The following is a 22,919-nucleotide window of genomic DNA, read 5'->3' on the forward strand; positions in this document are numbered from 1 at the left end:
AGTGGGCCGATAGAAACCATTTGCAACACCAAACATCGTAGGAGTAATAAAAACTTCTATACCAAATTACAAATCTCTATCTTAAAAAATGCGAGCTGTATCTTGATTTCAACATACGGACGGACGGACAGCCGGACATGGTTATATCGACATAGAATTTTACCCTGATCAAGAATATATATACTTTATAGGGTCTCCGATGAACATTTCGATGTGTTACGAACAGAATGACAGATTTAATTATACCCTCCATATTATGGTGGCGAGTATAAAAAGGCATGGTCGGTCCTTTAGTTCCCAAATAAGGACCTAGGATGGGGGATACAACCACCATTGCAAATTCATTTTCAAACCTTTCGCAAGATTTACAAAAATTGGCGTTTTTAAAAAATAGGGCCTAGTGGCCCCTCCGAAATTTAACAAAATATATTGCCAAAATTCTCCAGGGTTTATTCCTTGTACATTCTCTGAATTTTTTAGGAAAATCGGTTCAGTAATTTCATATTTAAAGCAGTGGACGTGGTCGAGTCTTTTAGCCCTAAATAAGTACCTAGGGTCGGAGACTCGACCACCATTGCCTCGCAAATTTATTTTCTAACCGATACCTTCGTAAGTTTTTCAAAAAAGCGTTTTTAAAAAAAATGGGGCCTAGAGGAGGTAGCCCCTCCCCCACACTGAAATTTAACAAAATACGAAGCCTATTTTCACAGGGGACATCCCGGTAATTCTCTGAAATTTTCAAGAAAATTCCGCAAATAAGTTGTCTCGCAAATAAATTTTCTGGCCGATACGTTCGTAAATTTGCAAAAAATAGGTTTTTTAAAAATATGACCTACGGGAGGTTCCCCGCCCCCTATGAAATTCGACAAAATATTTATCCTATTTTCAACACTGGTCTCTGAAATTCGCAAGAAAATCGGCTTAATCGAAAGATGGAATTGACTATAAGTCGTAGTCATCTATTAGTTGTAGTTAACTTTTAAAGAAAAGATGCCAGTACTTTTATGTACAGACGATCAGATTTTCAACATGTCTGTAGGTCAATTCATTGCCTTAAATGATTGCGATTTGCACACCGAGTATAGAGTGGAAACTTTTTTCACTGAATCGCCCTAAAGACGAAATTTTTTTATCTGGACAACATTGCCCATATGGTACTGGCGTGGTTCATTGTACCTTAATCTATAAAAAATCAAACCGCATCAAACGACAATGAGAATATCATTAGATTCATAATAAACATATTATGTGTTTCGGAGTGTTTGTTAGTGTTATCTATAAGGTAATACCGATAGTCACTTGATAAGGTCACAAAATATTTTCGAAGAATAATATTAGTCTAGAATAAACTAGCCAAAGACTAACATTGAATTTTCTAAACTCAAAACAAAATGAATACTCTTGCTGTTAATTACGATAAACATAATAAAATATGGAGTGGTCCTAATATCGCACCCCTGCACAATATTGAACACCATTCGGTGGGAAGAATTTTATATGGACACTTGCGTACCCATCCGAAGAATGTGTTGCTGGTAAGTTGGAAATAGGAGGGAAAATCATCTACAAAAAATTAATAACTCTATTCCAGAACCTGCAAGAATCGCCACACAAATTTGTCTTGAATACATTTTCTTATTTTACAGATTGATGAAGAAGATGACCGACATGTTACCAATCAAGAAGCCCTGACATGGGGCATTCGCATTGCCTTGTTCCTAAAGAGTCGTCGTTTGCGTTACGATGATGTTGTTGGAATTGCTGCTCGCAACACTACCTACCTCACCTCTGTTGCTCTGGGTTGCTTCTTCAACTGCACCCCATTCCATGGTGTTAATCCTGCCTATCAAGAAGGTTGTTTTGATATAACGAAAATCATGTCTTTTTTGCACTTCTAATCCGGAATTTCCTTGAATTTTTTTCTTAGATGCCCTCAGCCATTGTTTTGGCATTACCAAACCTTCCATAATTTTCTGTGATGGTAGCGATTATTTTAAAATTAAAAGTGCCACCAAGTTATTTAAGCCTGATATTTATACCATAAGTGAACACATTGAGGGTGTACCATCTGTCCTGGAGCTACTTGAACCGAATCCAAAGGAATATTTCTATCAGTGAGTGAACAATTTCCTTTCGGAATACACAAATAATTTATTTATTTTATTTTTTTTTTAATTTTAGGCCGGAAAAACTTACATTGGGCGCCGATCAAACCGTTTGCATTTTATGTTCATCGGGAACCACTGGCTTGCCAAAGGCTGTTACAATATCAGTACACAAATTAATATTTGAAAATCCGTAAGTTAAGATATAAATTCGATAACACACACTAGAGAGCGAAGATGAACGAAAATAAGTAAATATTTCGGGGTCCGAGTTGTTAGTAAAGGCCTCCTCAGTACATAAGTGGCATGGCATTCTTGTTGGTAAAGATCCGTTCAAATTCGCTATCTAACTCTCTCACGGTACATAAGCGGCTGTTTTTATACCCTCCACCATAGGATGAGGCATATTAAGTTTGTCATTCCGTTTGTAACTACTCGAAATAATCATTGTAGACCCCACAAACTATATATATTCTTGATCGGCGTGCAATTCTACATCGATATAGCCATGCCCGTCTGTCCGTCTGCGGAAATCACTCGTCGTCGTTTTAAGGAAATTTTAGGATATTTGTCCCATTTGACCACTGAATTGGTTGTAATTTGGTATGTTGTGTCTCCAGAGGCTAAAAAATATTTCTACCAAATTTTGTATATATAGGTCCACGTTTTGGTATAGCCCCCATATATAGTACGCGTCATTTTAAGATATTTTGAATGTATTAGTCCCATAAAATGTTTACATAGGTCCACGTTTTGGTATAGACCCCATCTAACGCCCCATATATAGTACGCGTCATTTTAAGATATTTTAAATGTATTAGTCCCATTTGAGCACCAAAATGGTTGTAATTTGGTATTTTGTGTCTCCAGAGGCTAAAAAACATTTCTACCAAAGTTTGTTTATATAGGTCGACGCTTTGGTAGAGCCTCCATATAACGCACCATATATAGTACGCGTCACTTTAAGATATTTTGAATGTACTAGTCCCATTTGACCACAGACTCGGTTGTAAGTTTGTATTTTGTGTTTTCACATGCTAAGAAATATTTCTACCATAAAATGTTTATATAGGTCCAGGTTTTGATATAGACCCATAGGACAATATCTCCCGATTTTCGATATATTGAATGTTCTAGCCTCATTATCGCAGCGAAATGGCTGAAATTAGGAATTTAGTCCTCGTTGGGGGTATAAAATGTTCCCCCGGAAATTTGTAGGTATAGGTCCACGCCTTCGTATAGCCCCCATAGGACGATATCTCCCGATTTTCGGTATTTTGAATGTTTTAGCCTCATTATCGCACCGAAATGTCTGAAATTTGGTATTTAGTCTTCGTTGGGGGTATAAAACTTTCCCCCGGAAATTTGTAGGTATACGTCCACGCCTTCATATAGCCCGCATAGAACGGTACCTCCCGATTTGCGGTATTGTGAAGTTTGTGGCCTTAATATTCCACCGAAATGGCTGAAATTTGGTGGTTAGTCTTCATTTGGGGTATAAAGCATTCCATATGAAATTTGCCGTTATAGGTCACACGCCCTCGTATAGTCCCCATAGGACGATATCTCCCAATTTTCGGTATTTTTGAAGGTTTCAGCTATACTATACTACCAAAATGCCTGAAATTTGATATTTCGTCTCCTTTTGGGATGCAAAATTTTCTCCCAGCAATTTATCTGTATCGGTCCGCGCTTTAATGTACACCCCATGGAACGGTACATCCCAATTTTCGGTGTTTTGAATGGTTTAGCCTCATTGTAACACCGAAATGGCTAAAATTTTGTACATAGTCTTCGTTGTGGGTATAAAACTTTCCACCTGAAATTAGTCGGTATAGAACTACGCCTTCATATAGCCCCCATAGAACGGTACCTTCCGATTTTCAGTATTTTGAAGGTTGTGGCCTTAATATTCTACCGAAATGGCTGAAATTTGGTGGTTAGTCTTCAATTGGGGTATAAAACATTCCATATTCCATGTGAAGGTTTTTGCCTCATTATTCCACCGAAGTGGCTGAAATTTGGTTTTAGTCTTTTTCCGGGCTACAAGAATTTCTCTCAGAAATTTGACGGTACTGGTCAACTTTTTGAAAGAACGGTACCTCCCGATTATCGATATTTTGAATTTTGTAGCCTCATTATTTCACCGAAGTAGCTGTATTTTGGTAATTATTATTTCTTGGACTACCAAAATTTCCCTCAGAAATTAGTCGTTACACGGGCATGTTTTGAGGGGTACCCCCATAGAACGGTATATCCCAATTTTCGGTATACACTGCACCCCGCTTATTTACCTCTCTGCTTAACTGCCTTTCCCGTTTAATTGCCTCACAATCTGAATCCCAAACTTTTTTCATATAAATGAGTTCAAACTGTCCCTCTTAACTACTTTTCTATAAGTACCCAATTCGGATATTTGCCCGTCAAATATTTCCCCAAAAAGAACAGTTTATAATCTTTTTCTCGGTTTATTACCCGCACTGATGTATTTATGCCGCGCGTTCACCCATAAGAACGTTAAAAACTTGGGTTTGGGCGTCGGGTTAGTAACCCTCCCCTAGAAAAAACAGCCTACTATGAAAAAAGGAAATAAAAGAAAAACAAACCCCTCTAAAGTTGACGAACCCCGCAAACGTTTTAAGGACCATGATCTGCGAATCTGCACCTGGAATGTTCGCACTCTTTATAGAGAAGGTGCAGTCTTCGCATTGGCAGACGTACTTGAAAAGTACAAGGCCGATATTACTGCCATACAGGAAATACGATGGATTGGGAAAGGCGTCACAACAACACCTAAAGGTGACGCACTGTATTATAGCTGCCATGACGTAAAGCATGAGTTTGGTTGCGGATTCGTAGTTAGTCGGAGACTAAAACATCTGGTATCCAGCTTCACCCCAGTGAATGAAAGACTTGTTGCAATTCGAATAAAAGCTAAATTCTTCAACATCAGCTTTATTTGCGCTCATGCTCCCACTGAAGAAAAGGACGAACAGAACAAAGATATATTTTATGAGCGCTTAGAAGAAACATATGACCGTTGCCCTGCCCATGACATTAAAATCATTCTGGGTGATTTTAATGCCAAAATTGGAAAGGAGAATATCTTTGGCCCAACAGTCGGGAAATTCAGTCTCCACAGTGAGACATCTGACAATGGTATGAGGCTGATAGACTTTGCATGGTAGTTAGCAGTACCAGATTTAATCATCTCGATATTCATAAGGACACCTGGCTGTCTCCAGATCAAAGAACAAGTAATCAAATTGATCATGTTGCGATAGATGGAAGACATTCATCCAGGATGTACGATCGTTCCGAGGCGCAAACATTGATTCGGACCACTACCTTGTTGCAGCAAACTTACGTACCCGTCTAAACGTTGCAAATAAAGCACGAACAGACACAACGCGGAAGTTGGACATTGATAGGCTGCAAACAAAACAGATAGCCACAGCATATTCCACTCAACTAGCCCAATTGCTTAACGCGAGCACTCCTTGTCCCGATAACATAACAACACAATCGCAAAATATTGCCCACTCCATGCAAACAGCCGCAAAATCCATACTTGGATTCCAGAGACCTCCACAAAGGAATTCATGGTATGACCAGGAGTGTCGTGCTGCTACCGAAGAGAAAAATGCGGCATATAGAGCTACTTTACAATCAATAGCAACGCGTAGCGCACGAGAGATATATCGGGAGAACAGGAGAGAAAAGAAACGTCTTATCCGCAAGAAAAAGAGAGAGAGATGTGAAAAAATCGAGCTGTACAGGAGCCGAAATGAAGTCCGAAAATTCTACCAAAGACTCAAGCATCAAACCTGTAGAGACGAGCAAGTTAATTTGGTAACTGATACAGATAGTGCACTCAGGATATGGAAAGAGCATTTTTCAAAACTGTTGGTATCCAATAGCGCCCAGCCAAGATGAGGTAAAGACATCAATAAATTGGCTGAAGAATAATAAGGCAGCAGGAGCCGATGGCTTACCAGCCGAGCTGTACTAAACCGGAGGCGACACGCTGATAAGGTGTATTCATCAGCTAGTTAGCACCATCTGGCAGGAAGAACGAGTACCCGACGATTGGAACCCGAGTATCCCCGTCCACAAGAAGGAAGATAAGACTGTATGCTATAACTATAGGGGCATAAGTCCCTATTGCCTACAAGATCGTGTCAGGGATATTGTGCGAACGACTAAAGCCTATGGTCAACGAGATAATTGGACCATATCAATGCGGCTTTAGACCTGACAAGTCCACCATTGACCAGATATTTACCCTGCGGCAAATCCTGGAGAAGACCCAAGAGATGCAGATCGACACCTACCACGTTTTTGTCGATTATAAAGCAGCCTTCGACAGCCCGCTGCGTTCAAAGGTATTCCAAGCCATGTCTGAATTTGGTATCCCCGCAAAGCTCATCCGGCTTTGCAAAATTACTTTAACTGACACGAGGTCCTCAGTTAAAATAGGAAAGAACCTCTCCGAAGAGTTTGGTACCAAAAGAGGTTTCAGACAAGGAGACAGCCTTTCGTGTGATCTCTTTAACATCCTGCTGGAAGAGGTTATACGAGAGGCAAACGTCAAAAGAAGTGGCACAATCTACACCAATAGTCACATGTTACTTGCTTATGCTGATGATATAGACATCATAGGCCGATCAGTAAAAGAAGTAACTGATACCTTTATGAAACGGTGAGAAGACCAAATTGATGGTGTCGACGCGCAATGCGTCCATTGAGCTCGGACCGACTATGGAAGTTGGTTCCTATAATATTGAGGTAGTAAAAGACTTTGTCTACCTCGGCACCTCCGTAAACACAACAAACGACATCAGTTGTGAAATAAAAAGAAGAATTGTATTGGCAAACAGATGCTACATTGGTTTAAGTAAGCAGTTTAAAAACAAAGCCACATCTCGTCAAACAAAAATAACGCTCTACAAAACACTGATACTACCCATGCTGATGTATGGCTCCGAAGCCTGGGTACTGCACAGGCAGACATGGCAGTGCTTGGTGTGTTTGAGAGAAAAATTCTTCGAAAGATCTACGGACCAATCTGCGTTGACGGTGAATATCGACGTCGCATGAACCACGAGCTGTATCTGCTATACAACGACATGAATATTGTTAAACGTATCGAGATGCAGCGATTGCGTTGGCTAGGCCATATCATAAGAATGAGCGATGATGAACCCGCTAAAAAGGCGTATAAACACGGACCGCTGCACGCAGAATTGGCAGGCCAAGGAATAGATGGCGCAAACAAGTGGATGATGAGATGAAAAGGCGCGGTATTCCAGAAAGCGAAGCAACAAATAGAGAAAATTGGAGATCTTTTCTTAGTTCGGTCTATAGAACAAATGTTCTGTAATGGGCCAGCTAAGTAAGTAAGTACTGGTGTATTTATGAGAAAATCAATTTCGACGACTACGTGAATTGTGATGAAGATGTCCAGCGTTATGTTATGGTGTTATTCACACTGATGACTAATGACTTTTTTACTATAGACCGTTTTGTTTTTATATCCTACACCACTATGTGGTAAGGGGTATTATGTGTTAGTGCATTTGTATGTAACATACAAAAGGAAGCGAGATAGACCCATAGTTCCTTCTAGGGATATACATAGAATCACTTTCTGAGTCGATTTATGCATGTCCGTCCGTCCGTCCGTCCGTCCGTCCGTTCGCAACATACAGGTCGCATTTGTTGACCGATTTCGCTGAAAATTGGGGAATACCATTTTTTTAGCCGTCGGAAGATCAAGTTCGAAGATGGGATATATCGGTCCACGTTTTGGTATAGCCCCCATATAACGGTACCCCCCGATTTACGGTATTTTGACGTTTTCAGCTACATTTTCAGACCGATTTGGCTATAATTTGATATTTAGGGTTCTTAAGTGTCAATAAACAAATATAACAAAACTTGTGGACATAGGTCCACGGTTTGGTATAGCCCCCATATAACGGTACCCCCCGATTTGCGGTATTCTGACGTTTTTAGCTACATTTTCAGACCGATTTAGCTATAATTTGACATTTAGGGCTCTTAAGTGTCAATAAACTTATAAAACAAAAGTTGTGGACATAGGTCCACGTTTTGGTATAGCCCCCATATAACGGTACCCCCCAATTTACGGTATTTTGACGTTTTTAGCTACATTTTCAGACCGATGTAGCTATAATTTAACATTTAGGGTTCTTAAGTGTCAATAAACTTATAGAACAAAAGTTGTGGACATAGGTCCCCGTTTTGGTATAGCCCCCATATAACGGTGCCCCCCGATTTACGGTGTTTTGATGTTTTTAGCTACATTTTCAGACCGATATAGCTATAATTTGACATTTAGGGTTCTTAAGTGTCAATAAACTTATATAACAAAAGTTGTGGACATAAGTCCACGTTTTGGTATAGCCCCCATATAACGGTACCCCCGATTTACGGTATTTTGACGTTTTCAGCTACATTTTCAGACCGATTTGGCTATAATTTGATATTTAGGGTTCTTAAGTGTCAATAAACAAATATAACAAAACTTGTGGACATAGGTCCACGGTTTGGTATAGCCCCCATATAACGGTACCCCCCGATTTGCGGTATTCTGACGTTTTTAGCTACATTTTCAGACCGATTTAGCTATAATTTGACATTTAGGGCTCTTAAGTGTCAATAAACTTATAAAACAAAAGTTGTGGACATAGGTCCACGTTTTGGTATAGCCCCCATATAACGGTACCCCCCAATTTACGGTATTTTGACGTTTTTAGCTACATTTTCAGACCGATGTAGCTATAATTTAACATTTAGGGTTCTTAAGTGTCAATAAACTTATATAACAAAAGTTGTGGACATAGGTCCCCGTTTTGGTATAGCCCCCATATAACGGTGCCCCTTGATTTACGGTGTTTTGATGTTTTTAGCTACATTTTCAGACCGATATAGCTATAATTTGACATTTAGGGTTCTTAAGTGTCAATAAACTTATATAACAAAAGTTGTGGACATAAGTCCACGTTTTGGTATAGCCCCCATATAACGGTACCCTCCGATTTGCGGTATTTTGACGTTTTAAGCTACATTTTCAGACCGATGTAGCTATAATTTAACATTTAGGGTTCTTAGGTGTCAATAAACTTATATAACAAAAGTTGTGGACATAGGTCCCCGTTTTGGTATAGCCCCCATATAACGGTGCCCCCCGATTTACGGTGTTTTGATGTTTTTAGTTAAATTTTCAGACCGATATAGCTATAATTTGACATTTAGGGTTCTTAAGTGTCAATAAACTTATATAACAAAAGTTGTGGACATAGGTCCACGTTTTGGTATAGCCCCCATATAACGGTGCCCCTTGATTTACGGTGTTTTGATGTTTTTAGCTACATTTTCAGACCGATATAGCTATAATTTGACATTTAGGGTTCTTAAGTGTCAATAAACTTATATAACAAAAGTTGTGGACATAAGTCCACGTTTTGGTATAGCCCCCATATAACGGTACCCTCCGATTTGCGGTATTTTGACGTTTTAAGCTACATTTTCAGACCGATGTAGCTATAATTTAACATTTAGGGTTCTTAGGTGTCAATAAACTTATATAACAAAAGTTGTGGACATAGGTCCCCGTTTTGGTATAGCCCCCATATAACGGTGCCCCCCGATTTACGGTGTTTTGATGTTTTTAGTTAAATTTTCAGACCGATATAGCTATAATTTGACATTTAGGGTTCTTAAGTGTCAATAAACTTATATAACAAAAGTTGTGGACATAGGTCCACGTTTTGGTATAGCCCCCATATAACGGTACCCTCCGATTTGCGGTATTTTGACGTTTTTACCTACATTTTCAGACCGATGTAGCTATAATTTGACATTTAGGGTTCTTAAGTGTCAATAAACTTATATAACAAAAGTTGTGGACATAGGTCCCCGTTTTGGTATAGCCCCCATATAACGGTGCCCCCCGATTTACGGTCTTTTGATGTTTTTAGCTACATACATTTTCAGACCGATATAGCTATAATTTGACATTTAGGGTTCTTAAGTGTCAATAAACTTATATAACAAAACTTGTGGACATAGGTCCACGTTTTGGTATAGCCCCCATATAACGGTACCCCCGATTTGCGGTGTTTTGACGTTTGTAGCTACATTTTCAGACCGATTTAGCTATATTTTGACACTTAGGGTTCTTAAGTGTCAATAAACTTATATAACAAAACTTGTGGACATAGGTCCACGTTTTGGTATAGCCCCCATATAACGGTACCCCCGATTTGCGGTGTTTTGACGTTTGTAGCTACATTTTCAGACCGATGTAGCTATAATTTGACATTTAAAGTTCTTAAATGTCAATAAACTTATATGACAAAACTTGTGGACATAGGTCCACGTTTTGGTATAGCCCCCATATAACTGTTCATTTAAGTTCATATTTTCGTATAGCCCAGATACCTCCGAACTAGCTGTTAATGACATTTGAAGTTCCCACGTTATGTACCGATTTTCGATATTTTGAAGATTCTAGCTAAATTTTTTAACCGAATTAGGAGTTATTTGACATTAAAGGCTCCCATCAAAAACTGTCAACATAGGCCCATGTTTTATTATAACTTCTACTTAACAGTACCTCCCAATTTCTAGCCCACCAAAAATTGTCAACATACATAGTTAGATATAGGCACCATAAAAAAGGGCCTCCCGAATGAAGCATAAATGTACATAAACATTATCTGACATTTTAACATACCCACTTAAAGTTGGGGACAGGAATGAAAAGTAATTATTCCATTTTAGTTCAGAATATTTTATGGTGGAGGGTATGAAAAGTTCGGCCCGGCCGAACTTAATGCTTTTTTACTTGTTTTTTTTTTGGCCATTATGTTCTAATTGTTGCCATATTTTGTAAAGCTGAGATGAGATTTTTGTAACTACCCACATGAGGTAGTTAGGCGGGATTTTCGTAACTGCCTTTCCCGCATAACTGCCTCAATTTTTTGGAATTTTATAAAAGGTAGTTAACCGGGGTGAAGTGTATTGAAGGTTTTAGCCTCATTATAACACGGAAATGGCTGCAAGAAGGTACTTAGTCTTCGTTGAGGCGATAAAACTTTCCATCTGAAATTTGTCGGTGTAGGTCCATGTCTTCATATAGTCCCATAGAACGGTACCTCCCGATTTTCGACATATAGCTCGTTCTCCACCAAAGTAGCTGAAATTTGGTAATAAGTTTTTGATAGAGGTATGAAACATTCCAGCCGAAATGTGCCGGTATAGGTCGACGTTCTCAAATACCCCCATAGGACCGTACCTTACGATTTACGGTATATTGAAAGTTGTGGTCTCAATATACCACCGATATGACTGAAATTTAGTATTTAAATTGTCATTGGTGTATAAAATATCAGCATAAGCCCTTTTCTTAAAATAAACCCATAGAAGCGTACTTTCCGATTTTCGGTATTTTAAGGTTGTGTCATCAATATTCCATCGAAACGGATGAAATTTAATATTTAATCTCCGTTGGTGGTACAAAGCCTCCCACCTGAAAATTTCCGGTATTGTTCCATGTTTTATATACCCCGCATAGAAAGATCCCTCCCAATTTTCGGTATTTTGAAAGTTTTAGCCACAATATTCAATGGGAATAACTGAAATTTGGTATTTAGTCTTCGCTGAAGTTACGAAACTTTCCTCCAGAAATTTATCGGTACAGGTTACCGTTTTATACAGCTACGGATGTCGTTAGCTATCCAAATCCAGAATATCCAGGTTTAGATCTAGTCGGTTTTGCCCAATTTTATATATTTCGCTTAATTCGGCAAATTGTAAATATTGGTCCATGTTTCGGAAAGAACAAAAATGCCGCCCCATATTAACGGTTTTGAAGGGAGTATTATCAGCTGAGATATATGTACTACTCCTGCAATAAAAGGAAGAGTTTAGTACTTTCATGGGCAATGGTATGCACTCAAGCCTTGCACACATAAGGTCGTGGGTTCGATTTCCCGGCCAGGCAACATCAAACAACGGGAGCAAAACACACCTCAGTAATGTTGGCGACATTTCCTTAGTATTTCAGCCATGTAAAACTTTTCTACAAAAGTGGTGTCTTAGAACACGCCGCACAGTGTTGCCGCTTCCATACAAATGTGGACAAAAATAGAAGGCGTTGACTTAGGTTGATGAATTTTTGCACAAGTACTTATGAGGGTACAGGAATGAAAAATATAAACTTTGGTCCATATAGGTTCAGATTTGGATATAGCCCCCATATATATCTTTTCCCGATTTTGCTATAACTCGGACAATTTTAATCGAATAGCCTTCAAAGTTAATATGTGATATTTTCTTAGGCTCCTGAGTAGTTTCACCGATTTTCGTAAAAATCGGTTCAGGTTTGGATATAGCTCCTATATATATCTTTCCCCGATTTTGCTATAAATCGCTCAATTTTTGATGAACAGTCTTCAAATTTAACATGGGACGTTTCACCAGGCCCCTATTCAGTTTTACTGATTTTGATTTGATTTTGCAAAAATCGGTACAAATTTGGATATAGCCTCCCTATATATCTTTCACCGATTTTGCTATAAATCGGTCAATTTTTGAAAAATAACCTTCAAATTTAACCTGGGATGTATTCTTAGGCCTGTACCCTCAAAAAAATACTTGTGCAAACAATTCTCAACCCAGGTCAACGGCAAAACTGAGCAGGGGCCTGAGGAATCCCATGATAAATTTGAAGGCTATTCATCAAAAATTGAGCGAATTATAGCAAAATCGATTGTTGTAAAAATCGGTGTAGCTACTCAGGGGCCTTAGAAAATAACACATACTAAATTTAAAGGCTATTCGATCAAAATTGAACGAGTTGTAGCAAAATCGGGAAAAGATATATATGAGGGCTATATAAAATCTGAACCGATATATCTCAGAAGGTTGCAGGGATGGGCAGAATGTTTTTACAAATTTTTATTTGGAAGAGATGTCCAATTAACGGAAAACAGGAGCAAGGTGGCAATAGGTGGCAATCAAAAGATCTGCTCTACTAAATATTAAGAATTTTGAATTTTTTTATCAAAATTAAATTTTGATTTCATGATAACGGTACATTGCCTATGCGCAGTTAATGTCAAATTTTTGTACTAAAACGTTATACTTATAGCCCACTCATCAAATCCCCATCCAAAACTTTTAGTATTATCAACAAATTTTTCAGAAAATGTTATTTTAAATGTCGTCTAATTTTCATATGATTATCGCCTTAGATCACCTGGGAAATATTTTTCATATTTAAAGAGCTATAACTACATTATGGATGCACATATCGACAAAATTCTTTCAGCTTCCTTGTATCGGATGTGTTTACTGTAAGAAGAAAACATAAACATATGCAAAAGTTAACATCACATTTTTTGATTTTTGTCCACGCGGCAACACTGTGCGCCGTTCGGACTCGGCGATAAACTGTAGGTCCCATATCATTGAGTTTATGTGAATAGGGGTGCATTCATTGATGTGAGAGAATTCTCCCTTGTCCCGTATGGGGTGTTTGTGGAACAATTATTATTAGTACTTTCATAAACGAAATAAAACTAATTGTTCCTATTCACCTTAATACAGTTCGTGGTGGTGGGTATAAAAATTCGGCCCGGCCGAAATTAACGCTTTTCTTACTTGTTAACGTAAAACTAAAAGATAGGTGGAAAACTAAAAGGATAGGAACAACCTATTTCGAGTTTGGCTCGGAGGTTCTTTATTCTTATTTTTTCAAAAAAGTTCCCATCAATTTGCATATAAAACTTTGTAATAACCTTAATCATCTTGCCTTTTTTTCCTTTTAGCATCCTGACCAGTGATGATGTTATTTACACTTCAACAGCCCTAGATTGGTTGAGTGGCCTGGCAATAACCGTTTCGAATGTTTATACCTGTTGCACACGTGTAATAACCCGTAAACCTTTCACACCCGAACACTTTATTGAAATGGTGAAAAAATATAAAATAACCAATGCCACAATATTTCCGGTACAAGCTGTGGCATTGCGTGAATGTGCCCTCTTTACTACGGAAAATGTATCGTCAATTAAACTTTTAGGCTGTGGCGGTGGTTATATTTCAAAGCAAACATTGGCCCAAATTCAAAGCATTTTACCAAAAACCTTCATATACTTTGGTTATGGCCTAACAGAAGCTGGAGCAATTTCTGGAAATATTGGTTTGGCACGTGGTAATTCGGTGGGAAAACTTCTACCAAATATACGTTTACGTATTGTTGATGATGATGGCAAAAATCTGGGACCCAATGAATTCGGCGAGATTTGGGTTAATTTTCCTTTCCACTGGGCCGGTTATTATGGCAATCCAATTGCAACGCAGCGTATTTATGATTCTTCGGGTTGGTTGCGTACCGGTGATTTGGGTTATATGGATGAAGATGGTTTCCTTTTTGTAACGGATCGTAAAAAGGATATTTTGAAATATAAGGGTCTACACTTTTGGCCAGGAGAAATTGAAAATGTGGTACGTGAATTGCCAGAAGTTTTGGATTGTTGTGTTGTTGGTGTATACGATGAAAGTTCGGATCATGTTCCCGGTGCTTTGGTGGTAAAGAAAAAGGGTTGCAATATTACTGCCGAACAAATTGTCAATCATGTTAAGGAACGTCTGGTGGAACCACAAAAGCAACTGCATAATGGTGTGTATTTTGTTGAGTCGCTGCCCCACAATAATAATGGCAAACTGTTGAAACGCGAGGCAAGAGATATTTTCGTTGGCTTAATGAAGGAGAAAAAGTCATTGGATAGCTAAAAACACATGTTTAGTTTGTAAAGATAGCTTGTAAAGAGGTTTGGCTGGAGCAGAGAAATTTCCAAGCTCAATAAGTACCAACGAGGCGAGTGGATTATATGATAATGCGGCTGAGATGATTATTAACCTTGGCAATACCCTTACCCAACTAAAAGGAATTCTATAATGTTAATGATAAGATAAAAATAATGACAAAAATTCCAATACGTTTTAAAATGTAGACTTATGTTTTATTTAACAAGTAAAAAAGTATAAGAGAAGTCTCCCTTGTCCCTTATGGGATGTTTGTGGAACAACTATTATAAAAAGTATCAGTCGGTTTTGCCGACAGAGTTATACTCTCAGCCTGTGGGGAAAGAAATACTTTTTTCCAAAAAAAAAAAACAACAAAAAAACATATGTGGGTTTCAAAATGTTGGGCGTATGAACCGAAAAAAGTATGGATATTAATAAAGCTCACAAATTTAAGGGGATATCAATAGATAGGGCTTTTTTATCACACTGTCCTACGAAAAACATAATATCGCTGTAAATAGGGCCACTAGGAAGACCTTCGGTAAAAATGTCCAAAGGATCCTCGAACAGACCCTTAACCACACAAAAATGTTGAACATTTGTGTAGATGGCACCACAGGGATTGGACAGATAGGGCCTAAATTTGAACATAAACTAAGTTTCGACAATATTAAAAGATCCAAAGTTTGGACCAAATCCGTTGCTACGTCTATGAGAAATCGCGCGAACCATTTCAGAGAATATTTTCGAACTTTTGTGGGGGAGGTACCGGAAGGAGTGGACCTACTAGCACCACCATCTAACTTCATCTTATATTCAAAGAAATATTACAATATCCAAAATGCGCACGAACGCAGTATTCCGTTCGAGCTCTCCAGCCACTACATATGGTGTCATAGGGTTTTTTTTTACAAATTTTGGGCTGTTTTCTCAAGAAGTATGGACTTGTCCCTGAAAAAAAAAACTTTTACTGTCGTAATTGAGGCAGCGAATGCAAGTTGCTTCAACAAAAATCAAAGTGATTTTAAAATCACAAAAATCAAAATGATTTTAAAGTAAATTTATCCAAAATTGTGTGTTGGAGGTACCCGAAGGAGTGGACAAATATAGTCCATATTCGAACCTGATCTATATCTGGTAGATATATTAGGATGATTAAAGTATGGACCAAATCGGTCACAATTTTTCCCAACAATTTTGAACTTTTGTGGGGGAGGTACCGGAAGAAGTGCAATATAACCCATCTTCGAACTTAAACTAAGTTTGAACAAAATATTGCGAAAGCCAAATTTTGGACCATAATTTGTATTGTATTTGGTATACGTTGGGAGCACTTAACTTTGCCCCAGAAATTTGCTGCTATGGGTCCACCTTTTTTATGTAGCCTCGCTTGAACAGTAGCTCCCGATTTTCTATATTTTGAATGTTCCCAGCAAAAATTCGGATCCGGTAGTCATTACGTAACCCATTACAAAGTAATGTAAACAAACTTCTTTTCCCATTACAAGTAATCTGAAAAGTAATGGGATACTTCTTAAAAAAATTACAAGGCAAACCTACTTACTTTGCTCCTCACTAAGTAATGAGGACGGTGGCACAGTGAATGTGTGTCCGACTATAAATCCTAGGGTTGTGTGTTCCACACTCACTGTCGGCACGCGTGTTTTTTTTAATTAAAAAAGAACAGTTCGTGTTGCACATGTGCACTGCACATTTAAGTTTTTAAGCAACCCTTAATGTTCGTGTGCGTGGCATAGTATGTAGTGTCTTTGGCTAGAAATCAGAGGGTTCGTGTGTACAACTCGCACAGCGAGCGAAATAAAATAAAGTAAAACAAGTAAAAAAAGCGTTAAGTTCGGTCGGGCCGAACTTTTTATACCCTCCACCACAAATTTCAGCCGTTTTGGTGGATTAATGTGGCCACAACCTTTAAAATACCGAAATTCGGAAGGTACCGTTCCATGGGGGCTATATGATGGCGTGGACCTATACCTACAAATTTCTGGGGGAAAGTTTTATACGCCTAAAGAAGACTAAATACCAAATTTCAGCCATATCGGTGTGATAATGAGGCTAAAACGTTCAAAATGTCGAAAATCGGGATATATTGTATTATGAGGGCTATATCAACACGTGGACCTATATAAACATTTTATGGTAGAAATGTTTCTTAGCCTCTGGAAACACAAAATACAAAGTTACAACCGATTCTTTGGTCAAATGGGTCTAATACATTCAAAATATATTAAAATGACGCGTACTTTATATGGGGCCTTATATGGGGGCTATACCAAAACGTGGACCTATATAACCCAACTTTGGTAGGAATATTTTGTGGCCTCTGGAGACACAAAATACAAAGTTACAACCGATTATGTGGTCAAATGGGTCTAATACATTCAAAATATATTAAAATGACGCGTACTTTATATGGGGCCTTATATGGGGGCTATACCAAAACGTGGACCTATATAACCCAACTTTGGTAGGAATATTTTGTGGCCCCTGGAGACACAAAGTACCAAATTACAACCAATTTGGTGGTAAAATGGGCCAAATATCTTAAAAAATCCTTAAAACGACGACGCGTCACGCGTCATTTTGTATGGGGGCTATACGAAAGCGTGGACCTACATAGCCCGCTTTCAATACCAAAAGTCCTACGTAAATATAACATATTTTCCCAAAATTTCATCAACCTACGTCAATCCGTTCGGACGCTAGAGTGATTTCCACAGACGGACAGACGGACAGACGGACGGACATGGCTATATCGATGTAGAATTGCACGCTGATCAAGAATATATATACTTTGTGGGGTCTACAATGATTATTTCGAGTAGTTACAAACGTAGTGACAAACTTAATATACCCCCATCCTATGGTGGAGGGTATAATAAAAGTACGAAGTGCGATGAAATTAAAAAAAATCTCTACATCAACTGTTCTAAAAATAGAATTTTTTTCAACTTACTTTTCAACTTCTAGTGGCCACAGAATAACTAGTTATTCTAGTGGTCATAAAATAACTACAAACTGAGTGCGATATGCCCTTGTAAAAATAATGGGGAAGAAAGGGGGTTTGCGAGTAGTTACGGCTGACAAAAATCCCTTACAAAACCCATGATTTTGGGAGGACTTTTTTTGCTGGGTTATGGCCTCAATATCCCAACGAAATGGCTAAAATTTAGTATTTAGTCTTCGTTGGGTTATAAAACCTTCTACCAGAAATTTGTTGATATTTGTACACGTCTTTATTTAGTCCCCATAGAGCGGTCCCTCCCGATTTTCGGTATATTTAGGGTTTCAGTATCGTTATTAAACCAAATGGATCTAATTTGGTACTACTTAGTCTTGTTTAGAGCCACAAAAATTTTCTTTGGAAATTTGTTGGTACAGATCCATGTTTTGATATAGCCCCCATAGAGCGATATCTCCCGCTTTTCGGTATTTTGAAGGTTTGAGCAACATTATCTTACCGAAAGGTCTGAAATTTGGTGTTAAATTTTTCAGTACAGGTCCACGTTTTAATATAGCCCCCATTGAACGGAAAGTCCCGATTTTCGTCATCAAATTTTCAACGGTGGCGAAATACCCTCAGTAATATTGGCGATATTTTCTGATTATTTCAGTCATGTAAAACGTTTCTACAAGTGGTGTCTTAGGACACGCCGTTCAGATTCGGCGATAAACTATAGGTCCCATGTCATTGAGCTAATATGAATCGGGGTCCAGTCATTGATATGAGAGAAGTCTCCCTTGTCCCGCCTGGGATGTTTGTGGAACAATTATCCAATTATAGGATTTTAGCTACATTCTTTGACCGTGCTACCTTTAATTTGACATTTAAAGTTCCCAGCAAAAAATATTTCAACATACATAGGTCAATATTTTGGTGTTATTTGACACTTGAGGTTCCCTACAGTCACGAAACTTCTCTAGCGAAAATTGTCAAAATATGTTCACGTTTTGGTTAGCCCCCATATAACAGTACCTCACGTTTTTCGGTAATTTGAGGGTTTTTGTATAGGACCCACATAACGGTACCGCCACTTGAGGTTCTCGGTTTCACCAACTACTACAACCTACTTTACATCCTTGTAAAGGTGATATTTTCTCTTTTCAGTGCCATGTTTTGCTTTTGGTATACACCTTATAGAAGCGGAGATATTCGGATTGGCAAAAATAAGTTTTTTTGCCTTTTCCGACACTTGAATATTATCCGACCATCACCAAAATCAACCCCCATCAACACCCAAAATTTGGTGACAAAATTGCGACCTGTAGCGTGATTACAAGGTTTAGATGGACAGATGGATGGAGGGAAGGACACACAGCTCGTCGAGACATTCAGTTTGGTATATATAAGTATAGGTCTATGACCATTATTTCGATGTGTTACAGACTTTTGGGCCAAAACCAATTTATAATACCCTCCCCATATAGTGGTGTAGGGTATAATGAAAGGTGCTTATACTTGGAAGGAATTTTGCGGATTTTGAAACTACATTGTTCATAGATGAGAAAATTCAAAAAATCGCCGGAGGGATTTTCAATTACATCGCTGTCAAAGTTCCCACTTTTAGTGTTTTCTAGGTTTCCACGATTTTGCTTGGAAACCGCAAGTCCTATCGTAATGGGACTAAAGAAAATGTTGTAGCAATAAAATTCCCTACAAGATTGACCTCCATGACATTTTCCTAGGTTTTACCGTTTTTGCGATACAGAAGTTCAAATTGCGACAATGCACTGACTGTATCACCTCCTTCTAAAACAATGTCATGTACGGTGCGCTCTAACTAACATTAAATGAAAACCGCTTACACCCAGGAAGTTTTTGCAGATTCAGAAACAGCAATGTTCATAGATGAGAAAAATTCAAAAACAAGAAAATAGCGCCGGAGGGATTTTCAATTAAATCGCGGTCAAAGTTCACATTTTTAGAGTTTTTTTTATACCCTCCACCATAGTATGGAGGGTATATTAAGTTTGTTTTTCCGTTTGTAACGCATTGAAATACTCATTTGCGACCCTATAAAGTTTATATATTCTTGATCAGGGTAAAATTCTGAGTCGATCTGTGCACGTCCGTCCGTCTGTGGTAATCACTCTAGCATCCACAAAAATGGAGATAGGACGCTGAGATTTTGGGAAAATGCGTCTTTTGTTTGCAGGCAAGTCAAGTTCGATGATGGGCTATATCGGTCCACGTTTTGATATAGCCCCCATATAACGGTACCCCCCGATTTACGGTATTTTTACGTTTTTAGCAACATTTTCAGACCGATTTAGCTATAATTTGACATTTAGGGTTCTTAAGTGTCAATAGACTTATATAACAAAAGTTGTGGACATAGATCCACGTTTTGGTATAGCCCCCATATAACTGTACACCCCGATTTACGGTATTTTGACGTTTTTAGCTACATTTTCAGACCGATTTAGCCATTATTTGACATTTTGGGTTCCTAAGTGTCAATAAACTTATATAACAAAAGTTGTGGACAAAGGTCCACGTTTTGGTATAGCCCCAATATAACGGTACCCCCGATTTACGCTATTTTGACGTTTTTAGCTACATTTTCAGACCGATTTAGCCATAATTTGGCATTTTGGGTTCTTAAGTGTCAATAAACTTATATAATAAAAGTTGTGGACATAGGTCCACGTTTTGGTATAGCCCCCATATAACGGTACGCCCCCGATGTACGGTATTTTGACGTTTTTAGCTACATTTTCAGACCGATTTAGCTATAATTTGACATTAAGGGTTCTTAAGTGTCAATAAATTTATATAAAAAAAGATGTGGACATAGGTCCACGTTTTGGTATAGCTCTCATATAACGGTACCCCCGATTTACGGTATTTTGACGTTTTTAGCTACATTTTTATTGACCGATTTAGGTATAAATTGGCATTTAGGGTTCTTAAGTGTCAGTTAACTTATATAACAAAACTAGTGGGCATAGGTCCATGTTTTGGAATAGCCGCCATATAACGTTACCGCCCGATTTCAGGTATTTTGAAGTTTTAAATCACATTTCTAGGCCGAATTAGCTATAATTTGATATTTAGGGTTTTTAGTGACCAAAAAACTTATATTCGAAAAAATTATGAACATAGGTACATGTTTTGGTATAGCCCCATATTACGGTACTCCCGATGTTCGGTATTTTGATGTTTTAGCTACAATACCTCTCCATCAAAAATTGTCAACATAGGTCCATGTTCGGATATAGCTCCCATATAACGGTACCTCCCAATTTTCAGCAATTTTGCAATTTTAGCTACAATTTTTAACCGAACTAACTATAATTTGACATTTGAAGGTTGTAGTGGTCACCACACATCTGAATCAACAATTTTCAACATAGCACCAATATAACGATACTTCCCGATTTTCGGTACCTTGAGGATTTTACTTAAAATGTTTAACCAACCCCAAAACAAAACTTCCGATTTTCCGTACCTTAGTTTTATTTTTTGGACGAACTTTCTGTAATTTGAAATTTAAAGGCCAACAAAAATTGTTCATTTAAGTTCATATTTTCGTATAGCCCACATACCTCCGAACTAGCTGTTAATGACATTTGAAGTTCCCACGTTATGTACCGATTTTCGGTATTTTGGGGATTCTAGCTGCAATTTTTAACCGAATTAGGAGTTATTTGACATTAAAGGCTCCCATCAAAAACTGTCAATATAGGTCCATGTTTTATTATAACGCCTATATAACGGTACCTCCCAATTTCTAGCCCACCAGGAATTGTCAGCATACATAGTTGACAAGCAAGCATTTTATGTACATTATCTGACATTTTAACGTACCCACTTAAAGTTGTGGACAGGAATGAAAACTAATTATTCCATTTTAGTTCAGAATATTTTATGGTGAAGGGTATGAAAAGTTCGGCCCGGCCGAACTTAACGCTTTTTTACTTGTTTGCTTTTTATTTTGTTTTTGATTTTTTTCGTCTAAGGACATTGTAGTTCCAGAATACACATAAACTTTCATTTAAAGTTAGTTAAGGCATACCGTGCCCATTTAATCGTACCTGCCACTTTTGGTATTTTGAGAATTTTAGCTGTATTTCTTGACTGAACTTGCGGTAATTCAACATCTGAGGCTCCTATTAGTCACAACACTTTTCCACCAAAAGTTTTTAATATAGGTCCATATTTTGGTATAGGCCCAATATAGCTGTGCCTCCCAATTTTTGTTATTTTGACTGAGCTACCCGTAATTTGACATTCGGTTTTCCTTACAGTCACGAAACTTCACCACAGATAATTGTCAGCATAGGACCATGTTTTGGTATACCCCCAAATATAACGATACCTTCCGATTTTCGGTGTATTGAGGAATTTAGCTACATTTGTTTACCGAACTAACTGTACTTTGGCATTTGAGGTTCCCAGTGGTCACAAAACTTCTCCATCACTAAGATGTGGTATCCGTGATCGAAAAACGTCTCATTCTAAAAATTGTGGACAGAAAAGGGAAGCTATTTTAGTTCAAAATACATGTTATGGTGGAGGGTATAACAAGTTGTTGGTGTTTGCGGATTACCCATTGCGCGCTTCTTATTAGATCTTTGTAGTTTTTGCTATCGGCAGCTGAACCGAACCAACACTGTTACTAATGCTGACTGCATTTCATCGCCAGATGTGTTGCCAGAATGTAGCAGAGAAGTCCAGTTTTGAGGTTTTTTTAGGGCGAAACCTATAAATACTTTGTTTTTGTATTTTTGAACGCACACGCAACACGCAGAGTTATAGGTTTCGCCCTTAAGTATTTTTTCTATATATTGTTTCCATGCGCAGATAAAAAATTGTAGCCATTTGATGAAAAAATCAAAGACTCAACGAGAACATGCGACAAACGTTGAAAACCATTTTAACAACAGAAATTTATTAATAACCATAAACAAATTTCAGTAAATTATTTGATTGAAATCGTTTATTGATCG

General features: G+C 38.0%; 1 protein-coding gene across 1 annotated transcript; it reads left to right on the forward strand.

Moving 5' to 3' along the window:
- Window positions 1-1,391: 1,391 nt before the first annotated feature.
- On the forward strand, window positions 1,392-14,933 carry LOC141405981 (luciferin 4-monooxygenase-like). The gene is made up of 5 exons (XM_073990949.1): window positions 1,392-1,535; window positions 1,647-1,854; window positions 1,928-2,114; window positions 2,182-2,298; window positions 13,967-14,933. The coding sequence occupies exons 1-5, from the start codon at window positions 1,392-1,394 to the stop codon at window positions 14,931-14,933; spliced, it is 1,623 nt and encodes a 540-aa protein (XP_073847050.1).
- Window positions 14,934-22,919: the final 7,986 nt, after the last annotated feature.

The sequence above is a fragment of the Musca autumnalis genome, unplaced genomic scaffold (assembly GCF_047663935.1).
Source record: "Musca autumnalis isolate F117 unplaced genomic scaffold, ASM4766393v1 scaffold_5, whole genome shotgun sequence".
NCBI classification, from domain to species: domain Eukaryota; kingdom Metazoa; phylum Arthropoda; class Insecta; order Diptera; family Muscidae; genus Musca; species Musca autumnalis.

Coding starts and splice junctions, on each gene's coding strand:
- LOC141405981 (XM_073990949.1), top strand. CDS start 1,392: ATGAATACTCTTGCTGTTAATTACGATAAACATAATAAAATATGGAGT. Junction 1,536..1,646: donor ATCCGAAGAATGTGTTGCTG/GTAAGTTGGAAA, acceptor CTTATTTTACAG/ATTGATGAAGAAGATGACCG. Junction 1,855..1,927: donor TAATCCTGCCTATCAAGAAG/GTTGTTTTGATA, acceptor TTTTTTTCTTAG/ATGCCCTCAGCCATTGTTTT.